The following is a 15,446-nucleotide window of genomic DNA, read 5'->3' as shown; positions in this document are numbered from 1 at the left end:
TGCCAGCCCAGGGGGGGCTGCAGGGCAGGGAGGGGAGGAGGGAATGCGGCAGGTGCCCGCCTCGTCCTCCTACGCCCGTAGCTCTTGTGCCGAGGAAGGCGGGCGGCAGCGCGGGGGGCGGAGGGCGGCATGAGCGGCGGAGCGGCGGCGGGGGCTGCGCTGCTGGCTCTGGTGCTGGCGGCGGCAGGGGAAGCGGCGTCGGTGCTGCGGAACGGCGGCTACGAGGGGTTGCTGGCCGCCGTGCATCCCCGCGTGCCGGAGGATGACCGGCTCGTCGCCCGCCTCCAGGTAAGGCGGCGAGCCCAGGAAGGGGCAGCCCCGGCGGCTTCGCGCTGCCCGGCAGCCGCGGTGCTTCCCAGCCCCGGAGAGGAAACCGGGACAGACGTGAATTTCTAGCCGCCACTAACCTGTACAACAAATGCTGTAGTCGAGATCGATAGTGGAATTAACATGCTGCTAATCCCGTCCTTTCATTGCATGTTTGCCAGGAGATGATCACCGAAGCTTCCTCTTATCTGTTCAGTGCTACAAAAGGCAGGGTCTATTTCAGAAGCGTTAAGATTCTGATACCTCCGACATGGAAAGAGAAAAGTTATGAGAAACCAAAACACGAGACCTATGAAAAGGTAAGATTCAACAGCTGTAGGAAATGGGGCGCAACTAAATGTTACTTTGAACATTTATTTGTATGCCCGAATGTACAGTAACTTTTAAAAAGAGATACTAACACCATTCACGTGAGAATGCTCTTAAGATCAGACAAAATGATCTGTGAAACATCACTAGTAAGTACATAAATAATGAGCATCAATAACAGTATAGAGTAGTACCATCCTGTTGGTTTTAAATGAGAAACAAGAGTGCTTGACTGCAAGAAACTCCATATTAAATACATCGTAGTCCATAAACTGAGTGCTCTACAAGCTCTTGAATCATTTTAGAAGCCTAGTTTGAATATCTTTGATCTGAACATTTTTATTTAATTTCTCTGCTTTTTTTTTTTTTTTTTTTTTTTTTTTTTTCTCATTTACAACAAGTTGGGAATGTTTACATGTAAGTTCCAGTAATGACTGGTTGTTTTTTCCCCTTTTGCATCCTTAACCCATCATCCTTCTAAGACATTACATAATGGCGAGGCCTTGAAGATCATCTAATAAATTAGGTCATAGTTTTCTAATTGCACTGTGACTGACATTTGTGCTGAAGACAGCAATAACACTTGCCTGGGTGGAGTTTCTGACTCATTAGGAGAGGTCTGGCAAGAAAGCAAAGGAAATCCAGAAAAGCAAAGTCACCTTGTTTCTACAGAAATAGAAAAAGAAGCATAGATTGCATTTATTCAAAACTTTGTGTAGCTGCAATCCAGGAAATGGGATACACATGAATCTGTATTTTAGCTACCTGCATGGCCACTGGTACTTAATGACCAGCTCCACAAGTATGTGATATTTGCAGCAGACATTCCAATATATTATCTCAGTAGGTAATATAGTATATAACATGTGACGTATACAATAAAACAATATATGTATCACATATGAAAAAATAAATGTACATAGGTCATTCCAAAAGCAATGGCTCCTATGTATTTCTGTGGAAACTACAACAGCTACTAAGAGCACAATAACACTGTTCGGTAGAGCAATTTCACCGGCGATGAGCAAAAGCTTATACGCCATGCTCATAAAAATCTACACCAGTAGAAGTGACCACTGTCACTGTTGCCATTGCTGAAATGCACCACTCACCATCTCACTGTGCTCACACTTACTGTTTGGTCTCCATAAACATTCAGCAACATTCAGTGTGTCAGTGAATGTCAATGGATTCAATTTTTTCTGCACAGAGGAATTAAGTGACACAGCTTTGCTTCATCCACACTTCCATATCAGACTCCGTTCTGTCAGGCTTCCCCTCTGCTGCACTCTGTCACACAGCAAAAAAAGTGGGATACTGATGGGAGGACTCAGCCTCTACTGCCATCCCATCAACATCCACCTCTTTCATTATCCTGCTGGGAAATCTGTCCATAATTTTCTGTTAATCTTGCTGCAGCAGAAATTAGGAGCTCAGTTGGGAGCTGGATGGTATTGCATTGGATAGTTTAAATAAACAACAAAACTTCTTCCCCTAAGTTACTTTTTGTAATTTTTTGTACTTTTTAATGATTTTAGGCAGATGTCATAGTGGCAGCTCCTTACTGGAAACATGGCGATGACCCATACACCCTGCAACATGAAGCATGTGGAAAAATGGGAAAATACATCCATTTCACACCTAACTTCTTAGTAAATGATTACATGACAGACATCTACGGCTCACGGGGTAAATGCCCTAAATTGTTTACTTCTCCAGTTTGTCTTTAGTGTGGAACAAAAGATGGAATATTGAAAGCTGGTGATAAAATAAGCCAATTTTAATTAACATTAAAGCTAAGATTTCCAAACAATGTTATTTAAAGTTAGCCATCCTTGGGCACAGAAGTGAATTCCTTGATATTAAAACTGCTTGTGGTGCCATGGTGTGATCAAAGCCCCCGGTGTAGTATTGCTGATCAACTCTTCAAGCACTGATGTAACAGCCAACTCTGGTCACCCTGTGTTTGCCCTTCTGTCCTCCCTGCAGGCAGAACCTTTGTGCATGAGTGGGCCCATCTTCGTTGGGGGGTGTTTGATGAGTATGACAATGACAGACCATTCTATGTCACTGGACAGAATCAGGTTAAAGTTACAAGGTAATTCAGCATTTGCTACTTCTACAGACTTTTTCTGGTACATTTTAGAAAGCTGCCTGTAAGCTTTCTGCAAGCTCTGGAGCTATCCCAGTTTCTTTTAGCCCTTATTTTATCAATTATTAAATATTCTTCTTTCATTAGGAGTAAACTACTATTTTCTGTGCATTCACCTTTACTCTGTTCTGTGGCTGATGACTTGGCAGAGGTGGCGTTACATTTTTTCTGGCCTCACACTGGAGATTTCATCACTTCTGGACTCTACTGCTGGAGAGGAAATGGTGCTTGTTCAGAAATCCTCCTTCCCATGGTCTGCTTAAGCATTTCTTATCTCTCTGAGCATGCTGCAGATCTGGGGCTTTCCTGCTGAGCTTCTCTTCTTCAATCCGTTTTTTCATCTTTGCTAAATCTGCACATCTTCACCTTTGCAGTCACCATTGCACGAGTGCCTGGCTCATTACCTGCTTTTCCTCACTGTCTATACAATCAAATGGAACTTGAGAAACAAAGTTTCATTACAGCACATTTGACCTGGAACTCACCAAACCTATGGTACACCAGGAAGCCATTTACATCTGTTTTTCAGGGTATGGAAGCATTTGGCAGATGTGACTTATGGATGAATAAGATTGCTTTTGCAGTTGTAGACTTTGTAATATTTCTACTTACAAGAGGCTGAAGTGTTGAAGAAGGAAAAAATCAATGATTCTTCTTTTTGTCTCTTTGCAATGGATTTTCATATCTTTTTGCAATGTTAACTTTTATGCAGGTGGGCTGCAGAATACACTGCAAGCATCATTAATGTCAGCACTATATTCAGGTAGGGTTTTAAGTGGAAATGTATTCTTTTTTATCCTTAGATGTCCCTCTGATCTTACTGGCATCTATGTCTGTGAAAAAAACTCCTGCACTGACGGTAGTTGTGTCATTAATAAGCTAACAGGGCTTTTTAAGGAAGGATGTGCATTTATTCCTCAGAGAAATCAGACTGCAGTATCATCAATAATGTATATGCAAAGTTTATCATCTGTAAGTACAAACATATAAGAACAGATTTATTTCAATGAAACATACTGTTACAAAATTTGATATATCCTCCTATGCTACATTTGGTTCAACTTTTATGTGAGCAAATGAATTTAATGTATGCTGTTATTAATGTAGTATGATGTTTACTGTGAGGTGGTGTCTCAGCTATGTGTATACAAAAACCACCAGTTACGATTTTCCATCTTAAATTTATTAACTACTCTGTTATTGCTTATTTCTTATTTTTATCTACCTGTTTTGAACATTTTAGGTGGTGGAATTCTGTAATGAGCATAACCATAATAGAGAAGCACCCAATCTGCAGAATCGAATGTGTGACTACAGAAGCACATGGGAAGTAATTAAAAACTCTACAGATTTTGAAAATGATCTTCCACTGACCAGCAGCCGCCTTATTACTCCTCCCTCCTTCTCACTGCTGCAGAAGAGAGACAGAGTCATCTGTTTAGTTCTTGATGTTTCCAAGACTATAGCTGGGGTAATTCTTCATCAGATATACTTCACTATACACTGTACTTTTTTTGTCTTATGTTTTCAGATCATTATTATTCTAGAAACAGTCTCCATGCAGAGACAGAGATTTTCTTAAATCTTTGAGGCAGAGGACACAAAATTAACATGAATGAGGATACTGGCCAGGTGGCTGTCAGTGGCAAAGTTTTGATTGGAATAAAGGACTTTGTGTGCTGGGTAGCACAGAGCATGAGAAAGATTGACAATAAGCCAGTAGAGTAGGGGAAAGCTGAAAGGAACAAAAAAAATATCCAGAAGAGTTGGGTCTGAAGGCTTTCTTCACAGAGGAATAGTGACCAATGGTGAGCAGGTTAAGTATTGATAAGTTTAAGGCTGATCTTCAGTGAAACAAACTGAAGAGCATAGCAGTACTTTGTATTCTAAATTAACATTGGAACTTGCAAGAGTGAATATTTTATGTTCCTTTCCTCTGTGACATTTTCTGCCAGCAATTTTTAGCTATCAGTTTGTAATTTGCATCATTCATTGTTATTTCACATGCTTAACAAAATTCTTTGCTTTTCAATCCTTTTATGTGTAGGGTAACTGGATCAATAGATTGCATCAAGCAACAGAACTGTATTTATTGCAAGTTGTGGAAGAAAACGCTTATGTCGGTATTGTCACATTCAGTGACAAAGGAGAGATCAAAACTCATGTGCACCAGATAGTCAGCTACGAAGCACGGAAACAGCTTGCTTCATACCTCCCTACAGCTTTGGGGGAGAAGAGGGCAAATGTTTGCGCAGGCCTGAGGCTGGCATGTGAGGTGAAGTATCACATAAACTGCTTCTGCTTGCACCTCTTGTGTAGATGGTTTGTCTTTTCAGTAGTGAGGATATCTGTGTCTAGGCTACATCAAATGTCTTCCTCTGATTATTGAATGGTTTCTGAAAAGAACTCTCCTAGATTTCCTGTGAATCTCTTATTTATCATCTTGTAATAATTAAAAATACAACGGACAAACTCTTTTTATAAGTACTTATTTGATTGTTACAGTAGGTTTAATGATATGTGTATTATAAACCATCATGATATAAATTAACTTCACAACTTTAGTAGTTACAAATGTTATGAGTTATGTAAGTTTTATCTTTGCTACTTTTCTATTTTGCTTTCTAAATTATTTCTAAAACTGAAGCTGACATACACTGCATTTCTGCTGTCTTTGATTAAGTGGGATTTTGCTTGCTAAATTCAACTTAGATTTGTCTAAAATCACATTCCTTTTTGGCCTTGTTTTGCAATATGAATTCATTAACATGGTTTTATTATCGCATGTTTAAGACCAGTATATTAAAGGCAACTTTTCCCTGTCTCAGTTTACCTCATCCTGCTGAGTACCACAACAGTTCAGCAAATGAATTATGTGAAATGTACTCATCCTGCCACCAGGGTGGGTCACTGCCTCTTCGAATTTTATCTGGGAAATCTGGGAGCAGCAATTCCTTTTTATGTCTGATTGTAACAAACTTCCTGCATGCTGAAGCCTTTAGTCTCAGCCTTATGCTGGGTGTCTTAATGTCTGCATAAATATAGCTGAGAGAAATGGAATTACAGGAGTTGTTCACTGCATATCTCATTGTCAAGTACATGTGTCATATTCTCATTTTGGCTCCTGTTATTTCTATACCTTACTATATAAAACTTAGCAGGTATTCATTATGATAGAATGTCTTTAAAGACAGTGTCAAAATTAATTACAGTGTAGATTATGTGATATTTATTTTTTCTGCTAAAGTTTGTTTTTCTACCACCAGGTCATTAGAAAGAAAGGACATCTGTATGGATCTGAAATTATACTGGTGACAGGTGGACAGGACAGTAGTACAGGCAAATGTTTTTCTGAAGTGATTAATGGTGGATCAGTCATCCATACCATTACTGTTGGGTCCTCAGCTGCTAAGGAAATTGAACACTTCTCCAAAGAGACAGGTAAGTATAGGAACGAACCACGACTCCAATCTGAAGTTGTTGGGAAAACTTTGATGAAGAAGGTGGTGAGAGTCCACAGGGAAGTGAGATGGCTGTCCTCCCTCCCTGGCAGCCCTGCAGTTGTGTGGTAACATGTGGGACATTCTGAGAATCAGATGTAGCTCCTGTGTCTTATATAATATTTAATAGCTAAATCTGTAATAAATCATACTGTTTCAGGAGGATTTAAGTTTTTTGTCCCAGAAAGGCTGGACTTCAGTGACTTACTGGATGTCTTCACTGGAATTGTGTCCAGAAGTGGAGATACATTCCATCAATCAGTTCAGGTTTGTCTTATAGGCACAGTTAATTATCCCACCTACTGTTGTTTGTTTGTTTTTTTAGATAAGATCAAAATGTATCAAATGTACCTAGGTGTCCTGTTCCCTTCTTCCAGGTGACAACTTCACCAGCCTGATGGGTAATTATCTGCTTGCAGGCTGAATAAAGTGATGAGACAGTACAATTGTGTTTAACTTCTTTTGTGATACCTGGAAAACTATAAAAGTTTCCTTGATTTCTACTACATGCTAGAATATATCAAGCTTTTTCTCTGCAGTTCGCAGAGATAATTACCACTTCAAGCAAGGCACAGAATGTGATCTGGAAATTTGGTCACCCAAAAACATTACAAGGATTAACTTCTGTCTGCATCAGGAATATTATTTATTGCTTCTCCTCATGGAGTAGCATATAGATGGAACTTTAAATCCATAAATCAGCCTTATTCAGGATCATGCTCCTTAATACCAGCATTTTCAGCTGAGAAAGTAGTAATATCCCACATACCTCTGCATTTCTGGAATTCCATCCAGTAAAAATGTAAAGTTAATAGAAGGCCTAATTTTTCTGTCACTCCTATGGTTCTGTGGAACTATCCCTAAATTGTGCTATTATATAGTTGAAGGGGAGAATAAAGTCCCCAGTTATCAGAGGTTAATATTAGTGTACATTTTCATAACTTTTCAAATCTATCAGATTTGATAGTTAAAATGGTAGACCAAATTCTTCTTTGTAACAATGTATGATTTCCAGAACTGATAGAATAATTTCGTTCTTTCTGACAGATTGAAAGTGCTGGTGAAAGTGTTGCAGAGTACAGGCAACTCAGGAGGACAGTGACTATTGATAGCACTGTGGGACGAGAAACCTTCTTTGTAGCCACATGGCAAGCTGCTGAACCACCTGAAATCATCCTGACTGATCCCATAGGAAGAAGCTACACCATCAAGGACTTTGAATTAGATTCTCTATTCCAAGTAGCTCGTCTCCAGATTCCAGGAATTGCACAGGTACAACTTGTTCTCCTTTTGTCTTTTAGCAATGGGAAGAATATCCTGACTTTACATTTCTTCCATTTCATTAATGTTAAGTTAATTAAATTCACTTAGTGGCTTGAGATAGAATTGCTCATCTAAACCATGTAACTGCTGCTGTGTCCCAAACAGAAGTATCTGCTGTGTTCAAAAGAGCTACCTGAAGGTTTTGTCTGTATTGTCTTTACTACTATTTGCTTTTGATTTACAACTTAACTGCAAATTTCTGAATGCTACCAGCAGCCAGTGAATGCATTTTCTCTCACTTGTGTTCTAAGAAATAGATAACATTTATTTAACATAGTAAGTTCATTTATATTTCCTGTATTGTACATAGAAACTTCTTTCCATCATAAAAGCTCTGAAGACTTTTTTTCCACAGAGTTTTATTCTTAATCTCCTGAATACTCCATGGAAGATAAGGAAATAAATTGGAATTTATGTTTGTGGTCTCACATGGAATGTCTGCCAAGAGTCAGAGAATAATTGGAAAGCACTTCTTTACTATGATTTGTAATTATGAGTGCTTCCACTTTTACAACACAGCTACTTGTAGGGTTCTACTTAGTCTAAGTACGTTGACAGAATTTAAATAAGGACAAACTGAATTAACCAAAAGATTGTTATTTCAATTGAAAACATTTGGTTGTTTTTTTTCAGACAGGAGACTGGACATACACGCTGATAAATGTTCACCTGGCTCCTCAAGTTCTAACAATGACAGTAACTTCTCGAGCAGCAAATTCTACTTTACCCACTGTATCTGTGAAAACCTATATGAGTAAAGATACAATTTACTATCCCAGAGCAATGGTTGTCTATGTACAGATTAGTCAAGGCTTTTCTCCTATTCTTGGGGCAAGTGTGACTGCCATCATCAGTTCAGAGAATGGAGATATGGTTTCTTTGGAACTTCTGGACAATGGAGCAGGTAATAAGATTCTAGGACTATAAATTCAGGAATATCTATAACATTAAATTAAAATACTTCCTTAAGTACTGTTTTTACTGAATACTTCAGGATACAGTGCTCTGAGGCAGAGTTTCTAACATTCTGTGGAAACACACACAAATGTTGCTGACCTTGTTGAAGTTGTTTCTTGTTAAGCTTTTGTTCAGAACAGGATTTATATTCATTAATTAAATGCACAGACATGTTCCAATATGTGGAACTGTGCTGTGTTCATTAGTTATCAGTTGTCATTCCAGCTGATTGAATTGATGATGTTCAGCACATCGGAAGATGTGGTTGTTAAATGTCAGTAACTTAGAAAACAGTTAGCAAGGTAAGTAAGCATTTCCAGGCAGAAGTTGCAGGCCTTGTACTCTACTGCCTCTTAACAGTTGCCAAGAAAAGGTGTGAATACCTCAAAGGAGTTAGAATTTAGTAATGTTTAGTAACTCACACATTTGCTTTGCAGAAATCATTATGGTTAATTAAACTTGCTGCAAGGCAAAACAGTCTTAACTTCACAGTCCATCATGTTGGTGGAAAGGATTTTTGTACAGAGTAGGTAGTTACGAAATAATTTTGGTAACTTTTGGAGCTACTTAGGTAAATTCTTGTTTCTGTATTAAATTTCACAACTGAAAGCAATCAGAAGATTGTAGTAATGAATACTCTCTGGTTTGCATTGCCGTGGGGGTAAGCCCCTAAATGAGAATACTTTCTGGGAATGCACACTGAGCACTTCAGAAGTGCAGGTCCTCTGTTTCCCCTGAATTCCTGGGCACTTTCCCAGAGCACAGCTTGAAGGCCCATGTGACAGCTTGTGAAATACAATGATTTTCCCAAGTTAGATTTTTTTCTTCAACTAATATTCAGTACAAGGAAGCATCTTAACTTCACATCGTTTTAACCTGCAACCAAAGGCAGAAGAACTGCACAGACTGCCCATCAGAGAAGAATTTACCTATTCTTAAATTCTGCTCACTATGTATGAATCTAGAAATAAAAGCACATCCATTATTTGAAGTCAATTTATGTCACTTTTCTATCTAGGTTCTGACATTATTAAGAATGATGGCATCTATTCCAAGTACTTGTTTTCTTTCTCTGGGAATGGCAGACACAGCCTAAAAGTTCACGTCCAAGCTAACAGGACTACTGTGCCACAAACTGCAATGCCATGGAGTCATGCTATGTATATACCAGGTTATGTAGAAAATGGTAAGATTAAGTAATGCAGAGAAAAAAAAATGAAGTTTCATTCCAGCTCCTGGAGATATCATATCTGTTTGAAGATACTAAGAGTAGGCATTACAACAACAGCCCAGCTAAGAGAGATTTATCTGTGAAGGGTTTAACACAAAAATAGTCTGCATACCCCAGAAAAATACTGAAAGCAGACTTCAAAAAACTATAATGGGACAGTATATATATAACATAGGTAAATAGGATTTGGTTTTTGTCTGTGAAGAAATTATCAATAGGTTTAGTCTGTACAGGACTCCATTCAGTCATCTTAAATAAAGAATGGTTAAAATATTAGGAGATTAAACTCTCCTTATCATATTACAAAATGCAACTGTTACATCAGTTTCATATTACCTTTCTTAGTAGCACTCTTGAAACTACAAAGAAATAGACAATGCCCTTGAAATGATCTTAAATGAAGTAAATGGTATTTTTGTATTTAAAATAGTGTATATGAAGTTCAGGTAGTTTGTGGAGTACAATAATATGCAAACAGTTAAGACTAATGAGCATTTTTTAATCTCGTAGGTAAACTCAAGATGAACCCATCAAGACCCCCAGCTATTAAAAATAATATTCAGGTCAGAAGAGGAGGTTTTGCTAGAATAGCTGTGGGAGAATCTTTCACTGTATCTGCAGTTCCAATAGGACCTTATATTGATGTTTTTCCACCATGTAAAATTATTGACCTTGATGCCAGAATGGAAGATGATAAAGTAATTCTATCATGGACTGCACCAGGAGATGATTTTGACAAAGGCCAAGGTACGTTTGTTGGCTTGCTAGCCTGCCTTCTGCCCAAGATAAAAGATCTGTAGTGGAGTTTCGTCTCACTGACACCAATGGAAATTTCATTAAAATCTACCGTGGTTCCAGGGCTCTATTCATGCTCTGTGAAATGCTGTGTCATTTCAGTGTGTGTCAGCACTGAAATGCAGTGCTGAACTGGCTTGTTAGGATGGTACTAGGTAAGCAGTATTCTAGAAGTGTTTTGAAAGGAAAATATTTTGAAGCAGATATGAAGTTGGAATGATAGCTAACATACAGATGACAGTATCTTTTAATATTTGTATTTTCAGCCGCAAGTTATGAAATCAGAACAAGTGAGACTCCTCTGGAACTAAGGGACAGTTTCTATAGCGCTACTTTTGTGAATGCTTCCACTCTATCACCTCAGCATGCTGGCTACACAGAAATATTTGTGTTTAAACCAGAAGCTTTTACAACAGGGAACGTAACTGTAATCTATGTTGCAATACGTGCTGTGGATGAAGTTTTTCTTCGCTCTGAGCTATCTAATATTGCACAAGCAGTAATGTTTATTCCTCCAATGGCATATCCCACTTCTAATTTGAAGTTTGGTGTTTCAACAATATTGTTACTATTCTTTCTATTATTAACAGCAGCGTGTCTAACAGTAAGTACATGCCTTTATTTGGTAAAGAAAAAGAAGAAAAAGGCTCTTTCAGAAAATACAGCTAAGCTGCTTCAACATAAAGTGTAAGCTTGTCAGAGTTCCAGGTACTTTAAAACATTTTACTGCTTAGACTTGTAAAAGAAAATATCCTACAATAAACAGAGTAAACAAGTAATCAGATTCCAGATATTATGAAGACACAGTGGTTTAATAGCTGTATCATGTTGTCTATGAATTTTATCACAGAAGATTGAATGACGGTAAACCAGGTCATATGCTGATAGTTTGTACTGCAAAAATGCAATATCTGCGTACAGTCTTAACATTGTGCAGTGTCATGGCCTATTCTTACTGTGTGGTGGAAAAGTTTTGATTAAATTGAGAGAGATACTGAAGAAGTGTTCCTTTTTAAAAAAATGAGAAGCAAAACTAAGCAGTGTGAGCTCTGTTTATGTTTCTGTAAGCTCACATGCCATTCATTTTCTAGGTATGGTGGGGAATTCCCTGGGAGGAGGAAACTGTGATCATAGGGTGGGGGAAAAACATCTGCAAGGAGGCAGAAATAATCTTTGTCCTGACCCAACTGAAGGCAGAAGAATGTTTACCGGAAACAAGAGCAGAAGGAAGGAGACCAGCTGGGGCACTCTGCTTTCAGCTCTCTGACATGTCACGTCTGGGGAAAAATTGTACAGTCTGCAATGGTTCCAGTGTGTCCATAAACAAGCAAACACAGAAAATGGCTTTCCACCCTAGAGATGTATCTCTGCTATCAAAAATCCCAATAGAACTTTTCTTCCCTGTTGTTACTGCTCTCCTTGGGTTTGGAAGGCTGAGAAGTGCTTATTAACAACACACTGGGTTGCTTTGAGTTTACTGTGTCCTTCAAGGAACTTTTTCTGTTTCTATAGAGACATTAAGGTTTTCTTTTATTTTTGTTTATACCAGTGTATATGTAAATATATGTGAAAGTTTGTGTATGTGCACATATACATGCATGTGATGTGGAGGTTGCTTTTATTCCCGTAATGAGATTGCAAATACAATGATTATCTGACTCTAAAACCATGTGTAAAGATAAGACAGGGCAATATTTTATGGCCAAACTCTGAGTCAGTCTGCACTCTACTACTTCAGAGAGAAAAGAACTGAAGAAACTTTAGAATATGTTGTGTTAGATTTGCATTGTTCCTTCGAAATGAATTGGATACTGAATTACATACAACAAAATCAAACAGGTTCTCTGTTGCTAGGAGGATCTTTTCCTCAAAGAATACAGCATAGGTACAGTGTATAGAGCATTTCAGAGCAGGTGCAGTTTGCATTGCATGGCTAAAATATGACATTCACATATCATTGCTACCACCCCCTCATTGCACCTCTGTGGGATGACAGCTGCTGCTACTGCACCCGGAGAGGAGCCAATTTTGTAGCGGCTGCAGTTGGAAATAACTCAGCACACCCTGTTGAGAAGTAGAAGTGAGGTTGCTGTTTGGTGCTTTAGCTCTTTGGTGATGATATACATTGGAAAGAGAATGATGGGGAAGGGAATTTTGACACAGGAGGGATCCTTGTTAAAATCTATCCAGAGTGAAGAACTTAAGGCAGATCTCTGTGAAAGAGACAGGAGCATATAGAGGGTATAAGCAGGAAGTCACTGGAGCTAAATGGTATTCCTACCCATTCCCAATCCTTTTCATTTATAGTTGAGTCTAAATCCAGGGACAGTTTTTGGGGGATTTAAATAGTTCCTTCTCCTGATGCAGGAGGTGAAGAAGAAAAACTGTTGTGTTATCCAGTGAATGTAAGACAGACAGATGGAATTAAAGCACAGGAAGAGAAGTGGTAAGGGTGGCACAGGACGGTGTTTCCCCGGGCCCTGGTCTGACAGAAGATGGTGCTGCACCGGGAGGACAGGCCCTGCTCAGCAACCCACCCAGCTGCATGGCCACCGCCCTCCTTCAGCTGCCACCAAGTGACCTGGGTAAACCTGATCAACTTTTCTGAGTCAGCTGAAACTTCTGCGTTTCCAGCAAAAGATACAGTAAATGGCCCAACATTACACCGGTTCACATTCCTTTGTGAAACCTTGCCCTTGGAAGAAAGTCAAATGATACAGATTGCTTCTGTGATTTTGTGTTCTGCCCTTTGAGATCATTTCACCTTCTTGCTGATTGAACCAGGAAAGGAGAGAGAATCATCACTGAAAAAAAAAAAAAGGAAGAAACATACTTTTTCCTTGGATCAAGTTAAAAGACAAGGATTAAACAAGCACAATTTTTGTAATGATCAAAATCCAATGAGTAAACAGAAACAAACAGGTGAGAAAACAGAACCACCACCACCAAAAACAACACCCAAGTGGGAACAGAAAGTACGGCATAAGCACACCAAAATGACAGAAATAAATACTTCTTTGGCTTCACATAGAGCCAGAAAATGGCTGATTTCAACTACTATGCTGCAATAGGATGGCTTTTGACAGTGGAACAATGACCACAAGCATTAACTGCTTGCACTATGATGAAAGAAAAATCAGAAACTGAAATGCTTTTTAGTTTTGAATATCAGTTTTATTCTTCTATACATGGCAGCAGAACAGAGCTGCGAGGGAGTGAAAGGTTCAAGCTAGCAAGGTAGTCCTTAGAGATTAAAGAACAGCATTTTTCCATTACATCCTGCCTCTAAGCAAATGTGTGGTAACTTATCAGGATATCTTAACAGATATCTCTCAGTGGTGGTGACACAAGACTGTTGTCATGTCAGCTTCTTTTGGGCTTTGTGTTGCCTGGCAGAACTTAAAGGAGTGATCAAGTGAAGAAGTATTTGTAGAGTTCTGCCTTCCTTTATGGTCTGTTCCTGGAGTGCAGTGATTACTGCTGTGAAGGTGATAAGAAGGTACATGACTACACTTACTAGGTCATGTCCAACTATGTATTTCCTTGTTGGCCATCCCATGTTACTGCTTGGTTTGGACTTACTGGAAGAGTTGATGACATTTACAACTAAATGTAACAGGAACAATTTTCTTCAGGAAGTAAACAAACTCAACCAGATTGTTAAGTTTAGGAAGCAATCTGAAGCAACTTGGTGTTTCAGATAACCCAAATGAAGCCAGTTGGAATGGCTAATGAAGAGTTAGAAATTTAGGAAGAGATGTGAAGACATTTAGGGAGCAGGAATAACAACTTGTCTATTTTCCAGCATCCTGTACCTAGATTTCACAGGTACACAAAGCAGACTTGATCTTGGCATTCCACAGTTAAGGGTTGTGGAGGCTGTAGGGGGAGAGGCTGTAGGATGACTGAAGATAAAGGTGTTTATAGGATGGCCAGGGCATCCAAGTCAACAGGTGCATTCAAGGTTTAGATGAAAGAAAGTTGTAATACAGACAGCAATTAAGTAAATATGTAAAAGACACTCATAAAAGTAAAGAGTATAAAATGGAAACTGAGAAAGAACGATTGTTTTGTTATCTCACCTTAAGGGGAAGAAGAGTCAGCTGAACAGCAATTTCACCTCTTGACATTGTATCAATGTGTGATGACTCTGTCCTAAGGCATGTCTCTTTCTTTCTGCCCTCTAGTTGGACAGTATTCTTTCTATTCTTACAGTATGACATTAAAGAAAAACTCTACAATTTCCATCTCACTTGAGCTAGTCAGAAATACATTTTCCAGTGGAAAATAGAAAAAAAAAAGTCAAATTAAAGATCAAATTATTACCATATGCTTTCTGCTAGGCTAAATAAAATGGGCAACTGATCACAGGCCAATAATGAAAACTGAGAAGGTAATTTATTCAGCCAAGTGTGTTTTTCCTGAAGGTGTGAAAAATATTCTAGCTTGATTAGGCACAGCTCTAGACAGTCACATCACACATCACAAGCAGAAAATGGGAGCTTTACACAATTAAGCTGATTTTGCATAGAACTGCATGGCTGATCCTAGTTGAAGGTGCTCTGTTGGAGACTAAACAGAAGACTGGGCCATGCCGAACTTTCTAGATCTGGCCAGCACTTTGCTTTCGTGCTTCCTGCAGCTTCACTGTTGCTTTTAAGCACATAACCTTATCTACTGGCAGGAACCGTACCCATTTTACAGTTTACAGTTCCTACAATAAAGCCAACGTCCTGATTTCCACAGAGACAACATTTGCTTCATAGGAACTTTTTTTGAAGACTTCGTTGGAAGTTACCAGCTTCAAACAAAGTTTGATTGTTTCCCAGGGACAATTATTAAACCTTCTCAC

General features: G+C 38.9%; 1 protein-coding gene across 1 annotated transcript; it reads left to right on the top strand.

The window, feature by feature from the left end:
- Positions 1-110: 110 nt before the first annotated feature.
- LOC107317353 (calcium-activated chloride channel regulator 2) lies at positions 111-12,260 on the top strand. The gene is made up of 14 exons (XM_085512178.1): positions 111-288; positions 489-626; positions 2,175-2,325; positions 2,626-2,734; positions 3,592-3,760; positions 4,032-4,259; positions 4,836-5,063; positions 6,055-6,229; positions 6,449-6,555; positions 7,336-7,560; positions 8,245-8,515; positions 9,587-9,754; positions 10,310-10,546; positions 10,861-12,260. Exons 1-14 carry the CDS (start codon positions 130-132, stop codon positions 11,283-11,285), a joined length of 2,790 nt encoding a protein of 929 aa, XP_085368304.1. The 5' UTR covers positions 111-129; the 3' UTR covers positions 11,286-12,260.
- The last annotated feature ends 3,186 nt before the right edge of the window (positions 12,261-15,446 follow it).

This window comes from Coturnix japonica, chromosome 11 (genome assembly GCF_054131305.1).
Source record: "Coturnix japonica strain WE chromosome 11, WE-NBRP24, whole genome shotgun sequence".
Classification (NCBI taxonomy): Eukaryota; Metazoa; Chordata; class Aves; order Galliformes; family Phasianidae; genus Coturnix; species Coturnix japonica.
This window is presented reverse-complemented; position numbering and strand designations above follow the sequence as displayed.

Bases quoted from the DNA above. Each gene is read 5' to 3' on its own strand.
- LOC107317353 (XM_085512178.1), top strand. From the start codon at position 130: ATGAGCGGCGGAGCGGCGGCGGGGGCTGCGCTGCTGGCTCTGGTGCTG. The intron at 627-2,174 runs GTAAGATTCAAC...TAATGATTTTAG, and splicing joins AACACGAGACCTATGAAAAG to GCAGATGTCATAGTGGCAGC. The intron at 8,516-9,586 runs GTAATAAGATTC...TTTTCTATCTAG, and splicing joins ACTTCTGGACAATGGAGCAG to GTTCTGACATTATTAAGAAT.